Raw genomic sequence first — 20,122 nt, forward strand, 5'->3', positions numbered from 1 at the left:
GGAATATTGATTATTCTTGTGAATTTTGTTGTAATTAAAAATTTTCATTTTTTTCATTGCATTTATAAAAATATTTTTTGGATTTGTTGAGGATTTCATTACAAGAAAAATTTATACAGCTGTTAAACTGGGTGGGTCTGATATAATGATATATGTTAATGATTATGGGATAGAAAAGGTTAGAGCATATTATTCATTTACTGGTTACTTGTAATGAAGTTAATTAAGTGGTCGACGGTAAGCCAATTTTTTTTTTAATCAACGAATTTAAACAATACTGCAATGTTATATAAATGTGAAAAAAGCTGTCAGGACTTCTAATATTATTTGAAAAAGACAAGTAAACTGTAACGTTCATTATTTGTGGTTATCTCTCTTGGTTATTATCCTTTGTTTTATTTTTCTTGTAATCATGTGTACTGATGGTATTTATATGCAACGTTGTAATTCTCTTGTTATGTATGTTGATATGCAAAACCCGACGTCACTGTGACGTAGCACGTTGCGTGGGCTAGCTGTAGCAATGTTAGCGGTGTAATGGTGATGTTGTAGAGGTTTTCTGAGGGTTTCCAAAATATCGACGCAGATCGCTATTCATGAGAGGATTTTATTAATGGTGAGTCAATGTTTTATTATGCAGAATGAGTGGGCTGTGTATCGCGGAGTTTATGGCGTGTACGTCGCGATGAATGTGTGAATGTGATTGAGTGAACGACAGATAAACAGATCAACGGACAGACAGACATCTACTGTTTATAAAGCCCTGCTTTAATCTTTTAATCCCAGTGATCAGTAATAATTATATTTAGCAATAATGATAATAATAATAATCAGGGGTTACGAATTAGGCCTGTTTGATTTATTATATCACTATTTGATCAAATTCATCATAGATCAGCTTTAAAATGCATTAAATGTATTAGCTTTAAACATGTTTTAAATCAATCCTCAATAAAGTAACAAATAAAATTGTGTTAAGTCACTGTTCGAAAAAAATACATTTAGTAAATTATTTAATTAGGCATTACAATAACATTACAATGTTAAATTCAAAAATAGATAAATTACATTTGTTATTATTAGTAGTGTTATTATTATTATTATTATTATTATTTATGAATCATGAATAAAGCCTGTTTGACTTATTAAAATACTTAAATTAAAATATTTAATCAAATATACCGTAAATCAGTTAAGTCAGAAGATACATATCATGTATATGTATATAACCTTTTTTCTGTATCATACGCTATCAATATTTATCATGACGTTATCTTGCCATTGATGGTGAATGAAATCTTTTCCTTTCCTAATTAACCTCTACAGAGTAAGATACCTTTTAATGTATGGTGTTTTTGCGTTAATTTTGATTTGTTTATTTATTTATTTATTTTATATTTTCTGATTTAATAGAAAGTTATGATCAAAACTGTTGTCCAGGACTGTAGGGAGTTCAGGAGCAGATCTGGTAGTGTGGGGTTTTACAAAGATCATTTAATCTTAAAAGTACTATTGTTTTGCACTAATAAGTGAGTGAGTTACTAATAATAGTAGACGTTTATTTCTCGGTAATGCACATTTAACAACAGTAAAGCACTGAGCTTGAGTTGGGAAGCTTACAAAATTGACTTTTATTAACAACAGAAACAGGCAGAATCTAAGTTTTATATAGAAAATGAACATTCTTCTGTGGTATTATACAGAGCTGAGTGATAACTTCAGTAATTATGTGTGATTCAGTCAAAAATGTTAGTTTGTTTTCAAGGCACTTTGTGACTTTTATTATGTCATATACAAAAATGGCAAAACTCTGACAAAATGTGATTATTTGTTGATAATGTGATAATTATCATTTGAAAATAAAAGCAAGAAGTAGAAATGAATGTACTCGTCCCAGGTGCTGCAGTCAGGTTTCGTTTGATCTTTTGGGCATTCATTTGGAATTATTGCACTCATATTTATTGCATTATTGGCTTGTTAAAGTGCTCGTTCCCTTTAAACCTAGCCGAAAGGCCAATTGTGTTGACTGAAGCACAGTAGACTTGAGTAATATCTATTTATGGTGTAACGATCCAGGTGTCAGACTGGTGCTTCCTAAGATGGGAATAATAATGTTGAAATGTACGCTGATTAACCCCAATCTTAATGGCCAGGATTATTGTGTTTATCACAGTGAGTTTATATGTTTGTGTGTAAAATGTTCATGTTTTAATGCCGTTACAGTGACTTCTCAATGTGCATGTCTGTTACAGCTCTGTGTTGTGTAGAAGAGCCCTTCAGAGCTACATCCCACCTTCACTGACCCTTGACCTCTGCTTATCACATGAAAGAAAGTTGGGCCTGACAGATACTCGTGGGTCAAATCCTTCCTCTCTAAAGAACCTCCTCCATTCAGCTCCTCGAAGGCATCATGGGAGGAATAGAAGAAGACGATGACGTGTCCCTCCGCCACCAGGAAGATGAGTGGAGCAGAAATCAGGAGAATGAGCACAGTCTTCCAGGCTCCGAGACCAACGCCAAGTGGATGAAGGAAGGTCAGAATCAAATATGCAAGTTAGCAGAGCAACAGCAAGACCAGAATCTCAACCTGGTTGAAAACGAGAATGAATCTACTGACAGAAACCCAAACCAGAACTCGGAGCGGAGCCATGAAGAGAAGAACAAGACCCTGAAAGCGCTCCGCTCTGAGCACAGCTGGGCAGACGATGAACCTCTTCTGATTTACTCTTCTAACACTCTGATGGAGAAGAATCAAGAAAACCAAGAGCAGACCAGAGACCAGGAAGAAGAGAGAGAGGAAGAGGAACATTTAAATCCCAGCGGAGACCAGAAGATTCAGAAGATGGGAGGTGAAGCTGGCAGCAGAAATGCTTGTCTGTTGTTCAGTAAGCAGGGCGTTCCCAGCGACGAGGAGTCCAGCTGCATGTCTCTGTCTCAGGGAAGCACTGCAAGCAGCACCCCGGACGGAGAGCCAGGTGAGAGTGAGCGGGAGAAAACAGCTCCGGTGGGGTGGAGCTAACAGAATGGGGCGAGATGCTTTTGGGGTAGGGGCGTGTGTGTTTGGGGGATTTCAGATGTCACCAGAAATCACTTACTCCATATTCAAGACTCTTTTTGAGACCTAGAAAAAAAAGTGAGGGTATACAGTACAGACCAAGAGTTTGGATACGCCATCTCATTCAAAGAGTTTTCTTTATTTTCATGACTATGAAAATTGTAGAGTCACACTGAAGGCATCAAGGGCTATTTGAGCAAGAAGGAGAGTGATGGGGTGCTGTGCCAGATGACCTGGCCTCCACAGTCACCGGACCTGAACCCAATCCAGATGGTTTAGGGGTGAGCTGGACCGCAGACAGAAGGCAAAAGGGCCAACAAGTGCTAAGCATCTCTCGGGGAACTCCTTCAAGACTGTTGGAAGACCATTTCAGGTGACTACCTCTTGAAGCTCATCATGAGAATGCCAAGAGTGTGCAAAGCAGTAATCAAAGCAAAAGGTGGCTACTCTGAAGAACCTACAATATGACATATTTTCAGTTGTTTCACACTTTTTTGTTATGTATATAATTCCATATATAATTCCACACGTGTTAATTAATTCAGTTTTGATGCCTTCAGTGTGACTCTACAGTTTTCATAGTCATGAGAATAAAGAAAACTCTTTGAATGAGAAGGTGTGTCCAAACTTTTGGTCTGTACTGTATATTGAAGGGAACACAATATGTCATTATGTTCTCTCATGTCTCGTTTCCACCGAGCGGTGCGGTTCAGGGGTATATTACATGAGTTCAGATCAACTATACCATTAATACAAAGGGGCTTTTTACTACTAAAAATAGATTTTTCAGTTTGGTTAGTCTGATAATCGTCTTGGATCCGAAAGCCAGCTAGACCGATACCTTCCCATTATTAAAGGTCCTATGACATGAAAATTTCACTTTCTGAGGTTTTTTAACATTAATATGAGTTCCCCTAGCATGTATGTGGTCCCCAAGTTTCAAAAAATTTTAATCGGTGTAAATCGAGATTTTACTATCTTTCTCTGCCTTTGAGAAGATGGAAGCTCAAACGGCTGATCTGGAATCTCCTCTTTGTGACGTTGTAAAGAGAAATGTTACCTCCCCTTTCTCTGCTTTGCCCGCCCAAATATTTACATATAATTCAGTCGCAATATCAGCACAGGCGTTACAAACAGACTTTTATGATATGGATTCGACAGCACCGGCACAAACAGTGAGTAACAGTGTTCATTAATACCTGATCTGTGATCAGTGATTTCTGATGTGTAGCTAATTATTCAAGTTCACACAGACTTTCTTTCTAAATCGTTTAATACTGTTTATGCATCAGTGAATCAAGCCAGTGACTAAACGATCAACTTCACGTTGTTTCTCTTAGTAGCATGAAACAAATGTGTTATTTAAATTGTGATTTAACTACAGAGAGCGATCAAAGAACGCTCCCTTTTTTCCGGAGCTGTCACACATCGCGAGTATATATTATCTGCACACTTGCCCAACCTGCCGTTACAATGAATGACGCTGTTATGCTGCACAACAAAGCTCTTACTGTATTCATGTGTTTGCTGTTAGTTGTGGTGAAAGCATTTTGTGAGAGAAAACGTGTTGCAATAATGACGAGATCGCTGCATTCACGCGATAAACAGACTCTGTCTACTCAATGCTCATCACTGCAGCCTTTCATGTGATGGGAAAAGATCGAAAAAATAATTATATAATCAACAAATCCACGATTCGTTGATCTCGACAGCTGTAGTATATATATATATATATATATTTGAGAGGGGTCCACATGTAATACGCATTTCGAATGCAAAGATGTCAGCCAATCACAACAGTTGTGGTTTACTCGGAGTCTCACAGCAGACACGCCCCTTCAAACAGAGCATTCAAGCCAGAGGGCTAATATCAGGATATAAAAAATGCTTTTTATTTCTAAATTTTAAATGTAAAAATCATACTAACAATATAAGTACACCTAAGGAAACATTAAAAAGCATTTAAAGAAAAGAAAATAATCCATGTCATGGGACCTTTAAGAAGGATGTTGTGTAACTGACCTCCTGAATATTGTGCCGTTTTTCCTGTTAAATAAAAGGTAATATCCTCTGATAGTCAAATGCCTATTTGCGACACGTATTACTGCCAGGTGAGCTGAACACCTGTGGTCAGATGTAAACAGTCCTAAAGAGAACCGCTTTCATTGTTGTCTGTAGAGTCCTACTGGGATAGCAGCGCTTTTGAAACAGACACGGATCTGCCCGCTGGTTGGATGAGAGTGCAGGACACATCAGGCACCTACTACTGGCACATCCCCACAGGGACCACGCAGTGGGAGCCACCTGGACCCCTAGAGGAGAGAGCAGCCAGCACCTCACCTGCGCTCACACCTGCTGACCAGCCTCAGGTGCACACACCTAAACATCCCAGAAACACTTCAGCCCAGACACACCTGTGTGCTGTTCATAATAGACCATCAGTAGAACATTATAGATCTCAGGTTGCCAACATCAGTGTCATTGTACCCATGTGAGTGCTGATGTCTTTAAACATGAACACATTTGTTTTTAGATGACATGGAGTGGTGTTTCTCACCCAAACACATTCACTGAGGAAGAGCACTGGCAGGTAGGTTCATAATGGAGTCACAGACAATCTCATTCTGTTCCTGTAAGTCCATGTAATGCTCTTTTTATTGATTTTTAAGAAGGAGGATGTGGCTTCTGATGAAAGTCTGAAGGAGTTTGAGGGAGCGACTCTACGCTACGCTTCCATCAATCTCAGGTATAAGATCAGTTAAACACAGACTCCTGAAGCTGAGTGTTACACAGTATTATGTACAGTCGTGGCCAAATGTTTTGAGAATTACAGAAATATTGGAAATTGGAAAAGTTGCTGCTTAAGTTTTTATAATAGCAATTTGCATATACTCCAGAATGTTATGAAGAGTGATCAGATGAATTGCATAGTCCTTCTTTGCCATGAAAATGAACTTAATCCCAAAAAAACCTTTCCACTGCATTTCATTGCTGTCATTAAAGGACCTGCTGAGATCATTTCAGTAATCGTCTTGTTAACTCAGGTGAGAATGTTGACCAGCACAAGGCTGGAGATCATTATGTCAGGCTGATTGGGTTAGAATGGCAGACTTGACATGTTAAAAGGAGGGTGATGCTTGAAATCATTGTTCTTCCATTGTTAACCACGGTGACCTGCAAAGAAACGCTAGAGCCATCATTGCGTTGCATAAAAATGGCTTCACAGGCAAGGATATTGTGGCTACTAAGATTGCACCTAAATCAACAATTTATAGGATCATCAAGATCTTCAAGGAAAGAGGTTCAATTCTTGTAAAGAAGGCTTCAGGGCGTCCAAGAAAGTCCAGCAAGCGCCAGGATCGTCAACCTAAAGAGGATTGAGCTGCGGGATCGGAGTGCCACCAGTGCAGAGCTTGCTCAGGAATGGCAGCAGGCAGGTGTGAGCGCATCTGCACGCACAGTGAGGCCAAGACTTCTGGAAGATGGCCTGGTGTCAAGAAGGGCAGCAAAGAAGACACTTCTCTCCAAAAAAACATCAGGGACAGATTGATCTTCTGCAGAAAGTATAGTGAATGGACTGCTGAGGACTGGGGCAAAGTCATATTCTCCGATGAAGCCCCTTTCTGATTGTTTGGAGCATCTGGAAAAAGGCTTGTCCGGAGAAGAAAAGGTGAGTGCTACCATCAGTCCTGTTTCATGCCAACAGTAAAGCATCCTGACACCATTCATGTGTGGGGTTGCTTCTCATCCAAGGGAGTGGGCTCACTCACAATTCTGTCCAAAAACACAGCCATGAATAGAGAATGGTACCAAAACACCCTCCAACAGCAACTTCTTCCAACAATCCAACAACAGTTTGGTGAAGAACAATGCATTTTCCAGCACGATGGAGCACCGTGCCATAAGGCAAAAGTGATAACTAAGTGGCTCACGGACCAGAATGTTGAAATTTTGGGTCCATGGCCTGGAAACTCCTCAGATCTTAATCCCATTGAGAACTTGTGGTCAATCCTCAAGAGGCGGGTGGACAAACAAAAACCCACTAATTCTGACCAACTCCAAGAAGTGATTATGAAAGAATGGGTTGCTATCAGTCAGGATTTGGCCCAGAAGTTGATTGAGAGCATGCCCAGTCGAATTGCAGAGGTCCTGAAAAAGAAGGGCCAACACTGCAAATACTGACTCTTTGCATAAATGTCATGTAATTGTCGATAAAAGCCTTTGAAACGTATGAAGTGCTTGTAATTATATTTCAGTACATCACAGAAACAACTGAAACAAAGATCTAAAAGCAGTTTAGCAGCAAACTTTTTGAAAACTAATATTTATGTAATTCTCAAAACCTTTGGCCACGACTGTACATTTACATATTATCACATTAATGAATGGGGCAGACGCTTTTTATTTAAAGCCACTTAAGTTTCTTTTAACTTAAGTTCTGAGTAATCCAGCCCATGATCTTGGTCTTCATTGTTTGAGCTGAAGGAGCGTTGATCGTTCTCTGTGTCCTCTTCCTGTTGTGTGCAGTTTTTCTCAGCCTGAGGAGGAAGAGGAACAGACTTATTTCAGCAGTAATGAGGGGGCGAAGGTAAGCACACAGGTGACTGAGCACATACACTACATCAGGATGCTTGTTTGCTCAGTGTTTGCTCCTGTGTGTTTAGCAGTGCTTCGCGGTGCGTTCTCTGGGCTGGGTGGAGATCTCAGAAGAGGAGATGGCTCCTGGAAGGAGTAGTGTTGCTGTTAATAACTGTATCCGACAGCTGTCCTACCAGAAGCACAATCTAGATGACACCGCTGGCATCTGGGGCGAGGTTTGTGCGTATGTGTGGAAATCACTAGAATCTGAATGAATGAAAGACACGTTGGCTGTGTTTGGCAGCTGGTTTCTGAAAGCTCTTCAAATGTCAGATCTATTGCTTCATTGGCAGCGTTATGGCCAAGGATGTGTATCGTTAAGGTTTTAATTGCATTGCTACTTTTATGATAAGGCTCGTCAGCTGATACTTGAACAAAATGTATATTTTAATTATTTTAGTTTTCACCAAACAAATTTGGAAACATTTTAAGAACACCGTTAAAAACAGAATTAACATTGATTTATTTTCTAAGACACAAGATAAATAAAATAATTATCTTTAGCAAAATAAACAGCAATGTAATTCCATCTAATGCTGTTCTTCAGAAAATCCCCCAGGTCCTGCTCATTCTGTGGTTTTCCAGCATCTTCTGCATGTTTGTCTCTTTCCAACAGAAGGCCACATGATGCATTAAGAGCTACAACACTTACTGATCACTGTTGTGGATGCAAATATTGTTCTAGGTGCGAGAATAAACCTGAACACATCTTAATTATCATTTTAAGAGGTCTTCAATTTTGGGATGGAAAAACAAGAATCACAAAATGTGAGCGCTGCACACAGAATCATTGTGAGTGCATTGTGAAGCATTCCCAAGCTTTTAACGGCTCTTGCTAGATGTGTCACCATGAAAGAGAACGTGAAAAAGTGAAGTATGGTGACCCATACTCAGAATTAGTTCTCTGCATTTATCCTACCCTAAGTACACACACACACACACACACACACACACACACACACACACACACACACACACACACAGCTAATCCTGCATTATGAATTCAATCTAGGTCATGTTGGTTACACAATAAACTTTCTAACATACAAGAGCAACAAGGCAAATTCAACAAAGTGAAATCTGCAGATACCCTGGGTCGGGATATTACTGACATATATTACTATACAGACTCGCGCACTGACTGACTTTCACGTCTGCTTTGTGTTTGTTGTCCTGAAGCTCTGTTTCTGCTGCAGTTAAATGCACTTGCATTTTCAAATACTTTTATATGAAATTGATGTACACACAGTTATGTTTTCAGAGCAGGACAAAACATCTGATATCAAAATAGATCTGTGCATTAGTGCGAATGCAACCTGTTAAAGTGGCCACTTTCTATGATCTCATCAGTAATAATCAAACGGCAATAATGCTGAGGAAAATCCTCAACTATTGTCTGTACACTTTCTGACACTCAAAGAACACTTATTATAAAAGAAATAAAAATAAAGTTAATTTTAAATCGATATGAATTGTATATGAAAATGTAGCCATATGCAGTAATATTGAAAACTGAGAATGTGACACATCGTGACATTGAGTTGATAATAATAATCGTAATTAAATTGTGGAATCAGTGAAGATTCACACTCCTGTTTTTAAGATGGCAGCACTGACATACAGAGAATTCAACTATAAACAAAAAGCATATAACTGCAATTTTGTTTAAGTTGTAATGATGTATTTGCACAGCAGAAGAATTAATTGGGGCAAAAATGTAGATCAAGAATCGTTTTGGACCCAGAATCGGACTTGGATCGGATCATGAAGTGCCCCTAATAGATTGTATGACAACATTGTGATGCATCGTTAATCGTAATCGAATCGAATGGTGAGATACCCATAGATTCCCACCCCTAAAGTCTATAGCAGTATCTTTCGCAGTTTAATAACTCCCTCAAAAATAAAGCGTGTCCCACAGTAGATCACATTTTGTGGCAGTCACGTTCATGATTGGACTGATTTTGATGTTTAGTTTAGGCTTTTAGCACTTAGTATGCCTGCTTGTGTTGCTGTGTAGGGGAAGGACATGCTTCTGGTGCTGGAGAACGAGACTCTGAGCCTGATGGAGCCTCAGGGTGGATCACTGCTGCACGCTCAGCCCATCATCAGCATCCGTGTGTGGGGAGTCGGACGCGATGATGGCAGGTTCGTCAACCTTTCCTTGCCTCAGTGTTGGTTTGGAATAAGAGATTAGAACATGAGTTATGATTATACACTGACAGATGCACAATGTTACAGGAAATGAAGTTTAAGAATAAATAGAATTTATTAATAGCAACAGTGATGCTGTCTGAAGATTTAGCTGATTTTGTGTTTTTGTTCTGTCTGTCCTGCTGCGTCCTGGACCCCAGGGAGAGGTAGTGTGTGGCTGTGTATTGTTTGTGTATTTGTCAGCTTTTGTGTACTTATTACAATACCACGCATATTGCACCTAAAAATGAAATTTCATAATTTTTCACACCCTCATGTTGATTAGACTTTCTTCTGTCTAACACAAAAGGACAATTTCTGAGGAATGTTTATGTCGCTCTTTTACATTCAACGACTGTTCATAGATAGATACCACAGCTGTTAAGCTTCTGCAAACAATGTAAATGTGTCTCTTCTCTTTCTTCTGAATGCATGTGATGGCTTTATGTGAGGAACAGAAGTTAATGACTAGTGCAGCGTGTCTGCGTGTCTAAACTGAATGAGATTTGAGAGCTTCAGAAAACTCAAGTCTTTTGAACTAATTTGGTACTTACATTTTTTAGGAACTTGAACATTGTGGTGACTATGAACTACTGTTGTCTGGAAAAGATCTGTGTAAAGATTCAAAATGTCAATAGGTCACATTGTGTATTTATTAGCATATTCATGACATCATTGTGTTGTATTTGGACCCTGTGTATTGTCATCCCTTTACATCTGTCTGCTTCTTCACTACTCTGTGCATATCACACTGTCAGTATGAAGTAGTGACTGAATCATGGCCCATTCAGACTGCATGTTAACCAGCAGTCACTTCCAGGTCATTTCCAAGTTGCTGCTCTGTACTGCTAAAATACTGAGCTGTCCACAGTGTTGGATAGTGGCAGTGCTATGAAATATTTACACGGCTAGATTTACATGTAAAATTATCTCTATGTTGCCAGCAGTGCAGAGCGCATCAGACTATGTATTTAATTAAATTACTTTATTTTGCCATTTGGTAATCACACTAAGCAATATTGTAATTTCAGTTGAATGTATATTAATTGTACAACCCTAGTTGACAAACTTAAACCAATAATTATTTAAATATATAAACTATAAAAATATAATTAATGCCAAATTCACGAACAGATACTTGCCATTTTTGGAATAATTCCCCAAAAAGAATTGGTACAAACACAAGATGTTCGGTGTCCTAGGTTTACTCCAGCACTGCATCAGCAGCTGATGCTAACACCCCAGGTGTGATGATAGTCTGAAGCCTGTAAAGAATCAGGCCTGTTTATTGGCTGATCGTACTAGCACCACCCACTGAGGCAGTGCTTCACTGACACCTCGTGAAGATGAGCTGGTGCTATCATATACCGACTTCTCTTCAGGAAGACCTATCATCTGACAATGGATGAAGCATTATATTTCTGAATATGGAGTTTTCTTGTTGAGGTCTTCACTCAGTAGAGTGGATATGATCGCTTTTGCGTTCAAGTTCCTAAACTGGCAAAGCATTCTCTATTGAATGCCATGATGTGTCCGTCCATCCAGAGGTCAGTTCAAGTTGAATGAGTGCGTTCTTATGACCGTTGTGCACATCTGCTCCACAGGCCACTACCGTTCTTCCAGGATCTTCATCAGGAGATTCTGTCATCAGTCATTCTGTGGCCTCTGATTTTATGGCCATTTCTAAGATGGTTGAACAGAGGCATTCAAAGATGCCACTGGTAGTGAGAGAGCATCTCTTCTTATGCCGACCCACTCTTCTACTATAGTGTCCAAGACCTGTTAGAAAACAGTCTGGCAAGTTTTAAATAGCTGCTAGTCAATAGAGCTGTGCAATTAATTGCATGTGATTGTCATGCACATCTCGTCAGTAAAGCCGGTTCCGTGATTAGAAGTAAATCTCAATCACCTGGTTTCAGATGGAGCGGCGTTTACTACACAGAGCCATAGTTCACTGACAATTATGCTGCGTTCCAGGCAACCCGTAACCCGTCTACCCGTGAAAGTGCACCAGAACGGCAGTCAAACCCGTGACTTCCCACCCGTGAACTCGTACTAGATCGATGTACTCCCAGTTCCGACTTCTGATGTCACATAACCCGCGAAACAACTATGGCATCCCCTATGGATAATATTGTCTACGGATGCTGTGTTTATGCAAGTGGTACACGGTAGAAATAGAGTTTAGGACAATTTAAGGTTGCAGTAAATGTAATAATCTAGCTACAGTTCCTTGCGCTCAGGAACCAAGGTTTCACACACACATCCAAGATGTTTATTTCTGTGCATGTATAGGTGTGTGGATGAATTGAAGTGATATGACAACATGCACATGTTTGTTTCTCTCTTACTACAGGGACTTTGCATATGTGGCACGAGACAAGTTGACTCACATGCTCAAGTGTCATGTATTTCGCTGTGACACGCCTGCAAAGAACATTGCCACAAGCCTCCATGACATCTGCTCTAAGGTGAGGACATCTTTATTTAGTGAAAAATGGCAGCACCATTGTTATTTATACACAGATTGGTATGTCTGTTAGTAAAACCTGTTGACTTTAGCAGTCTTTGTTGCATTATGTGATAGTGGTTACCATTAAAAAATGGGCAAAGTGCACTTTGTTTTTTTTCTTCAAAGGCCTGTAACTCAAAAAGTATTAAAGATATCTTAATGCCCTTTTAGATATTCTGTTTTAACAAAATTCCCCTTTGGCATCTTCATTTTTAAGGCCCTATATTGTTGCAATATTGGAATTTCAAGATGTCTCCAGGAGCAAATAGTTGAATTGATAATTAATGCGCATCTAGTCAGTAAAGCCGGTAATCATCAGTCGATATATATCGGTGCACCCCTAGTTACATCAGAGGGTCAGTTAGAATTTGTTGAAGCATAAAAAATACATTTTGGTCCAAAAATAACAAAAATTACGACTTTATTCAGCATTTTTTTAAAAAGTCTGTTTACTGCCATTAATCTGAGTGGGTGGTGTTGGCGCAGTTGGCGCAGACACACGTCTTTGGTGTGAGAGACCCGGGTTCGAATCCACTGTAAGACACCAATGTGTCCCTGAGCAAGACACTTTTGTAAGTAAGTAAGGCTAAAATGGGTTAAGCTCCTTGAGGTCACACCCGGCCTGGTTAATTTTTCCAAATTACTCCTGTCACTTCGACACCCACGGGCCAAGAGGTGACAAATGAACTGATGGCAAAGAGCATTCATTGAGTATTCACGGCGTTACAGTTCATTTTAATGACGTGTTTGTAAATGAAGATCGGCGCAGACAAAGGCTGCAGACAGCACACCTTGTTTGTTATCTTTATTTTATAAGTGCACAAAGTTTTGTTGTTATGTCTGTATCCAAAAAAAGTAGACCCTTTACAGATTCGATTGATGTATTGCTCTTATCTGTACGATCAAAACTGAAAGTGTAATTTAAGTTCTTTTCGGGGTTATCAGGAGAAAATGACTCAAAACGCGTATATACGGGGATCAACTCCTGAGGCAAAAATAGAAAATCACACACACATCTTGACTAAATTCTCTAGAAAGATATGAATAAAAGATACTTGTCTGTATTTGCGTTACACAAGCTGCGGTTCAGCTGCACGTATACGCACAGCTTCCTGCGCATCCTGTGTCACACTTTTAGATCAGTTTGGATCAACCAGGTAGACAGATACAGACCGCAATGTGAGCACCTTACACTCAACTGCCGATGCAATTATGTCCATGTGTTTTTTTTTTTGTTATATATTTTGTTTTGTCTGTGTAATTCCCTAGATTATGTCCCAGAGGAAGTCATCCAGCAGACAGAACACGGATCCCTCAAGACTTGGGGACCTCCCTTTCCAGGGTAACTTATGACATGTGCTGAATTTAGCTTTTGTTTGTGGACCGATGCAGTGCAGATCTGAATGCTATACAGTATGTCACTGTTGAAAGCGTTGGGTTTGACTACACTTTTATTTATTTTTTGTAAGCATCAGATATTTCTCCCTCCTTCTCAAGTGGGTACTGTAATGGATAGTAATGAAATTATAGCATGATGACTGAATCAGATCCTTCTTCCTTCAGAGTTCCCAGTTCCCAAGAATGAGCTGGGCCAGCGCTTCCAGGTGCGCTACTTGGGTCGTGTGCCAGTGACCAAGCCAGCTGGTAGGAAGTTCATCAACTGCTATTATTAACTCTTATACTATGACTGATTACACGCTCTGTGGAATACTTGACTCTGATTGGTCAGTCACAACATTCTGAGGTCTGTTATCCCGCAATAACAACCAGTAAAAGCTAATAATGCAGGCTCATCCAGGTAACTGAAGTCAGCTTGAACTGTTAGCAACTGGTGTCTTCACGGAGCTTTGTATTCAAATATATCAACTCAAATTAATATTTTGTGTCTAATTATTTACTTGTGTGGCAAGTAGCCATGTAATAAGCGGGATAATGTACATCCAACATTATCCCTTACATACAAAGTACACCTTTACCTTTACAGCTTTACCTGCATTTCCCCTGTTTTTGTGTAGCTCTGTAATAACCTGTAAGCACTCAAAATAGCATCTATTTATTTTCTTGTTTAAATCGAAGTTGAGTTGTGTCGGTATCTGTCTCTTGAAGGCATGGATGTGATTAATGTGGCATTGGAGACTGCTCTTAACAGCAAAGACAAGGATTGGACACCTGTGACTGTGAGCGTGGCGTCCGCTACACTCACTATTCTGACTTCTGAGGTCTGCAGTACTTGAGGATCTTATATAATACGTAATGCTGTATCATAGAAATCTGATGAGATAACCACACTGATATTTCTTGTCTCATTGTCACAGACGGAGGAAGTTCTTTCTGAATGTCGTGTGCGTTTCCTGTCATTCATGGGAGTTGGGAAGAATGTGCACACATTTGCATTCATAATGGCAGAGGGACCTGGAGACTTCATATGTCACATGTTCTGGTGCGATCCAAACGCTGCGAGTCTAAGTGAGGCCGTACAGGCCGCCTGTATGGTGAGTGAATTAACTCTTCACTGCACATGTGGAAGAGATTGGGCAGTTCATGGTTAGTGTTGCTCACGTTTTATGTATGTACAGTACTGTGCACAAGTCTTAGGCCACTAGTATTTTCACCAACAAAAAACGGTTTTAAGGCAGTAATTTCTGTGTTTTGCTGTAGTGTGCCAGTAGACTGGGGTTTTTGGGGAGACTTCTTTGAAGTTTGTTTGGTGCAGAAGTTACAGTTCAGTTTTAACAGTGTAAATAAGGTTATACAGAGTTACAGAGCAAAGTCTCACATCCCAAGTTGAAGTTTTGAGTTTCAATGATATATTCCATCTTTTCCAGCTGAGGTATCAGAAGTGTTTGGACGCTCGGCCCCCCAGCGGTGGCAGCTCTTGTCTGCCCGGGCCGCCTGCTGACTCTGTGGCCCGCAGGGTGGGATCCAGTGTGAAGAAGGGGGTTCAGAGTCTGCTGGGGAGCTTCAAGAGATCTGGATCTCAGACACCCTAAAAAGAAAAGCTCCTCCTCTGCTGTTTGCCCTGTGTGTGTTTGTGTGTTTTCATGGGGCTAAGTCAGAGGGTCCTTCACACCAGAGCATGTGAGCGGTGTGACGCTCTAACCGCCCGAGCAAGCGCTCCAGTAATATTCCACTCACACTCGCTGCGAATTAACATTTCTCTAGTAGGCCTGGTTGATTACTGTTTGTACCCATATTCTTGGATAATTGTCTAAAATTATGGATGCTGATAAATAGAAATTATCATGTTTCAAAATGAAATTCTTACATTCTTCTTAATTTTATTAATTGTATTAAATATTTGAATCTAACCGTAGCAAACATGCCTAAAATGCAAAAACTGAAAAAGTGTATTTGATTTTCGTTCGTTATCTTTACTAAACACACCTGATTATAAAGCACACACAAGATAAAAGAGCGCTTGGAAGATGAACGGCGTTGAGCAGATGTTAGCGCTCCGCTCCACTCACATGCTCTGCTTCACACCACTTCACCTGTCCTTCTACAAGAGCGAGAGGACACGATACATGTTACATTGTCTGATATTCCAGCGTTACACGTTACATTTTTATTTGCCTTTTTTTCAGATGTACTGTAGAGATGGTTTAGTACTACTTGGTTTGAATGTGATTTTCCCAAGATTGGATTTTCAGTGTAATTGATGTTATGTGGACTACACTCTCTAATGACACTAAACATTACGCATGCTATCAAAAAACACTAAAATGAGCTTATATACTATGCAATGTGCTTTTTTCATTAGTTTTTCCTTTCTTTGGCTTTGCATTGCGTCACATCCTGTGCTAGTTTCGACTGCTTTTCTTTTCTTCTGAAGAACTGATCACTTGCAGTTTGGAACATCTGTGTGCGGTTTACCCTAAAAACACACGTCATGTCACTGTCATGTTCCACACCTGCATGCACTCCAGAAGTCTGTTTGTGGCTCCACTCTTTGACTAGATGACAAAATGGTGCAGTTCCACATCTATATTTCACCTCCTTGCTTACCGCAAGTCACAGAGCCTTTCATTTCTTCCATTATATTTTTCAGTTATAAATCTAATTTAGATTTTTGACGTTAAAAATAAACTATTACTACACATTACTAATTTATTCATTTGTAAAATAGCATAAACATATCCTAGTCTTCCAAAGCAGATTTGCTCATAAAGAAAGCCTAGCTTTAAATGAGCTCTTTTTTTTCATTATCTTTATTTCTTTTATTATCTTACAGTTTTGTGTTTTGATATGTTGGATGTCTTTATCTGGATGAAGAAAAAAACAATTAGCTCATTATCAAAAACACTCAATCCTAACATCAGCGGAATGTGAAAGAGACTGATTCTCAAGAGGGGCTTTTGTTTTTGTGTTTTTTTGTCCCGCTTTTAAATTATACATTAAAGTCAACTGATTATCTACACAAACAGCTTTGCAACAATGGATGTCTTGCTGTATATATATATATATATATATGTCTTTTAACTTTTAGGAATGTCAAATTCATAAATATCATGTTCTTTGATTATTCCAGTTAACGTACATACTGAATGTAACACACTAATAGGGCCAGACACCTACATTTTTCAGTTTTTTTGTCCCATTTTCTGTCTAATTACACCTGTCGTTAAAGGGATTTTTAGTTTTTTCTTTTGTTTTGTGTACCTGGATGCTTTATCTTCGCCATGTTTACTTTAATACTTTGTGTATGTGTCTAGATAATGTAATGTGATGCTTAAAATTGCAGTTGCTCCGTGTAACGCTCTAGAAACTCTTTATGGAGGAATAAGCATTCATGTACATGTAAATATTCTGCATCACCTCAACAAATGGTAGCAAAGAAAATTTTTCAGTTAAATACCATGAGGGTACTTTATGTTTGTGTGCCAAAAATCACAGCTGTAAAATCACTAGCTTGAAATGTTACTTGCATATGCATAAATAATAAAGCATTAGCTGATTGGCAAAATGGTAGAAATGCTTCATTTGCTTTTCAAAATAAAGCAAAATTTTGGCTTTGATATTCTGAAAATTTAAGGTTCACTCCTATAACCATTACCACTTATGTAGGACGTTTTTGCCATCACATTATTATTATTTTTAAAGAGAGTTGAGAAGTTATTACTAAAATGTAAATCGGATGTTATATACATGCATATAATGTTACTTGATAGAATAAAACGTTGCAAAGGCATTTAAATGTTTTAAAATGTTAAAAAATGCATGTACCTAAATACTTAAGAACTGACAGTATTTTGTGTTGGTATGAATTTATGTTTCAGGACCTACTCATTGTCGAAATCATACTCTAGATTTAATACTGTCACATGGAATTGATGTTGATGGTGTTGAAATTATTCAGCCAAGTGATGATATCTCAGGTCATTATTTAGTTCTGTGCAAACTTCATATAGCCAAAATTGTAAATTCTACTTCTTGTTACAAGTATGGAAGAACCATCACTTCTACCCAGTGGCGGAGCTAGAGTTTTATACATGGGGTGGCCAAGGCTAATTCAGGAGTCCATGACAGAAAATCAGTGTATAACTCCAACCCGGTATAAAAAATGGGAATTATATAAATTTATACTTTTATTTAACAAAGATGTTTTAAATTGATCAAAAGTCATGATAAATACATTTATAATGTTACAAAAGATTTCTATTACAGATAAATGCTGCTCTTCTGAACTTTCTATTCATCAAGGAAACCTGAAACAATTCTACTCTGCAGGATTCTAGATGGACAATGTGCTCCATGTTATAAAAGCTAGTTAATCCTTTAGAACACAGAATGTGGATGTAGAATACTGCTAATTCTAAAAAGAAATGTTTTTTTTTTTCAATGAACCAGACAGCAGAAAAACTAGTTTACAATTGCAAGTATAGACTACTTTTGTTTTAAAGAGCACAAGCCCCTCTTTAATATGACACCAAACAACATTTTCCTCTCATTGTTGAGATACTTCCAATAAAAAAAGAAAAAAAAACTATACTACAAAAATTACTCACACAAAACATCCTAATAATATATATGATATTCATGTTATTCACTCACCGTTAATATTGCATATTAATGATATTGGAAATTCATTACAAACATGAGAAAATATCTACCTCGTCGTTGAATATTCAGCTAAACAAAAATATACAGCTTTCAAAATGCAAGGCGGGCTTTAATCCCCAAATATCATGCGTTGGCTACCTCTCTTCCAACGTGTAACTCGTCATTTTGAGTAATAATTAAAATAATCAAATGACATTACGCGGGGGACGTGTCAAGTGTGGGGGGTCAAGTGTGTTCGCATAGAGGTTTTCAAGAGCTGGTGTGAATAAATATAGATTCAAACTCAATGAGACAGGAAAGTCTTCGCATGATCTTATGTTTTATTTGGACCCAGTCACCCAGAAGGCGAGATGCGAGATAAACTCTCCTGCAGTGTGTGTTTCATTCATACTCGACGCCGGAGGGCGCTCTCGCACAGAAAGTCATACCAGGAAACTCCTAATATGGACAACAGCATCCAGCTATCACTGTATGAAAACAGTTGTTTACACAGAATAACAGAAACCTTTGGAAACACAAAGATATTAGACATACGATTGCGACAATATATGGTTTTTCAAGTCATCTCCAGCAGGTGATAAATTAAGTATATGAACAATGCAGTGCTAATTGACATAGCATTTATTACAGTATTCTGCCTTATTATGTGATTAAAAAAAGTGTTTGTAGTAGATTTCTAAGCCTATTAAAAGCTACAAATGAGAGAAAAATTTTAGTTGCCTATAGCATCCACTACCAGTAAACAGTTTTTGAACAGAAGCTTGTTAATGTTTATTAAAGAAGTCTGTTCTGTTCACCAAGCCTGAATTTATTAGATCCAAATTACAGCAAAACAGTAACATTTTGAAATATTTTCACTAGCCTATGTAAAATAACTTTTCTATTTGAAAGTGTAATTTATTGAGATTTTAAAGCTGAATTTTTAGCATAATTACTCCAGTCACACAATCTTTCAGAAATAATTCTGATATTCTGATTTGATGCTCAAACCAAACAAACAACAACAGCAAAAAACCCCACTTATTATTATGTTGAAAACAGCTGAGTATACATATATTTTTTTACAGGTTTCTTTGATGAATAAAAGGGTCAGAAGAACAGCATTTATCTGAAACATAAATATTTTGTAAAATTATGTCTTTATTATCACATTTGGTCAATTTAAAGAATCCTTGCTAAATAAAAGTATTCATTTCTATAATTTCTTTACCCAAAAATAAAAAAAATTATACCGACTAAGCTTTTGAATGATATAGTGTATAATGTTGCAAAAGCTTTTTATTTCACATAAATGTTGATCTTTGGATCTTTCTATTCAATCGAAGAATACTGGGGAAAAAAGTTACTCGTCTGTTTTAAATATTGATAATCAGCAAATCATCATATTAGAATGATTTCTGAAGGATGTGACACTGAAGACTGGAGTAATGATGCTGAAAAGTCACCTTTGATCACAGGAATAAATTACATTTTAGAATATATTCAAATAGAAAACAGTTATTTTAAATAGTAAAAATATTTCACAATATTACTGCTTTTGCTGTACTTTGGATCAAATAAATGCAGGCTTGGGGAGCAGAAGAGACTTCTTTAATAAACATTAAAAATCTTACTGTTCAAAAACTGTTGACTTGTATGTGTGTGTGTGTGTGTGTGTTGAATTT

General features: G+C 38.2%; 1 protein-coding gene across 4 annotated transcripts; it reads left to right on the forward strand.

Moving 5' to 3' along the window:
• The first annotated feature begins 478 nt into the window (after positions 1-478).
• On the forward strand, positions 479-15,412 carry LOC132157537 (amyloid beta precursor protein binding family B member 1-like). Of its 4 annotated transcripts, none has more exons than XM_059566908.1 (14): positions 479-616; positions 2,253-2,975; positions 5,234-5,424; positions 5,589-5,645; positions 5,725-5,801; positions 7,583-7,643; positions 7,720-7,869; positions 9,714-9,851; positions 12,247-12,357; positions 13,668-13,740; positions 13,962-14,042; positions 14,505-14,617; positions 14,714-14,890; positions 15,224-15,412. In XM_059566908.1, the coding sequence occupies exons 2-14, from the start codon at positions 2,411-2,413 to the stop codon at positions 15,386-15,388; spliced, it is 1,959 nt and encodes a 652-aa protein (XP_059422891.1). In that variant the 5' UTR covers positions 479-616; positions 2,253-2,410; the 3' UTR covers positions 15,389-15,412. The 4 variants fall into 4 exon arrangements, with proteins under 4 accessions (XP_059422891.1, XP_059422892.1, XP_059422893.1 ...); XM_059566909.1 differs by having other exon boundaries at positions 7,723-7,869; XM_059566910.1 differs by having other exon boundaries at positions 9,714-9,841; positions 12,243-12,357; positions 15,224-15,411.
• The last annotated feature ends 4,710 nt before the right edge of the window (positions 15,413-20,122 follow it).

The sequence above is a fragment of the Carassius carassius genome, chromosome 14 (genome assembly GCF_963082965.1).
Source record: "Carassius carassius chromosome 14, fCarCar2.1, whole genome shotgun sequence".
In the NCBI taxonomy this organism is placed as follows: Eukaryota; Metazoa; Chordata; class Actinopteri; order Cypriniformes; family Cyprinidae; genus Carassius; species Carassius carassius.

Coding starts and splice junctions, on each gene's coding strand:
- LOC132157537 (XM_059566908.1), top strand. CDS start 2,411: ATGGGAGGAATAGAAGAAGACGATGACGTGTCCCTCCGCCACCAGGAA. Junction 14,618..14,713: donor TCACTATTCTGACTTCTGAG/GTCTGCAGTACT, acceptor TCATTGTCACAG/ACGGAGGAAGTTCTTTCTGA. Junction 14,891..15,223: donor CCGTACAGGCCGCCTGTATG/GTGAGTGAATTA, acceptor CATCTTTTCCAG/CTGAGGTATCAGAAGTGTTT.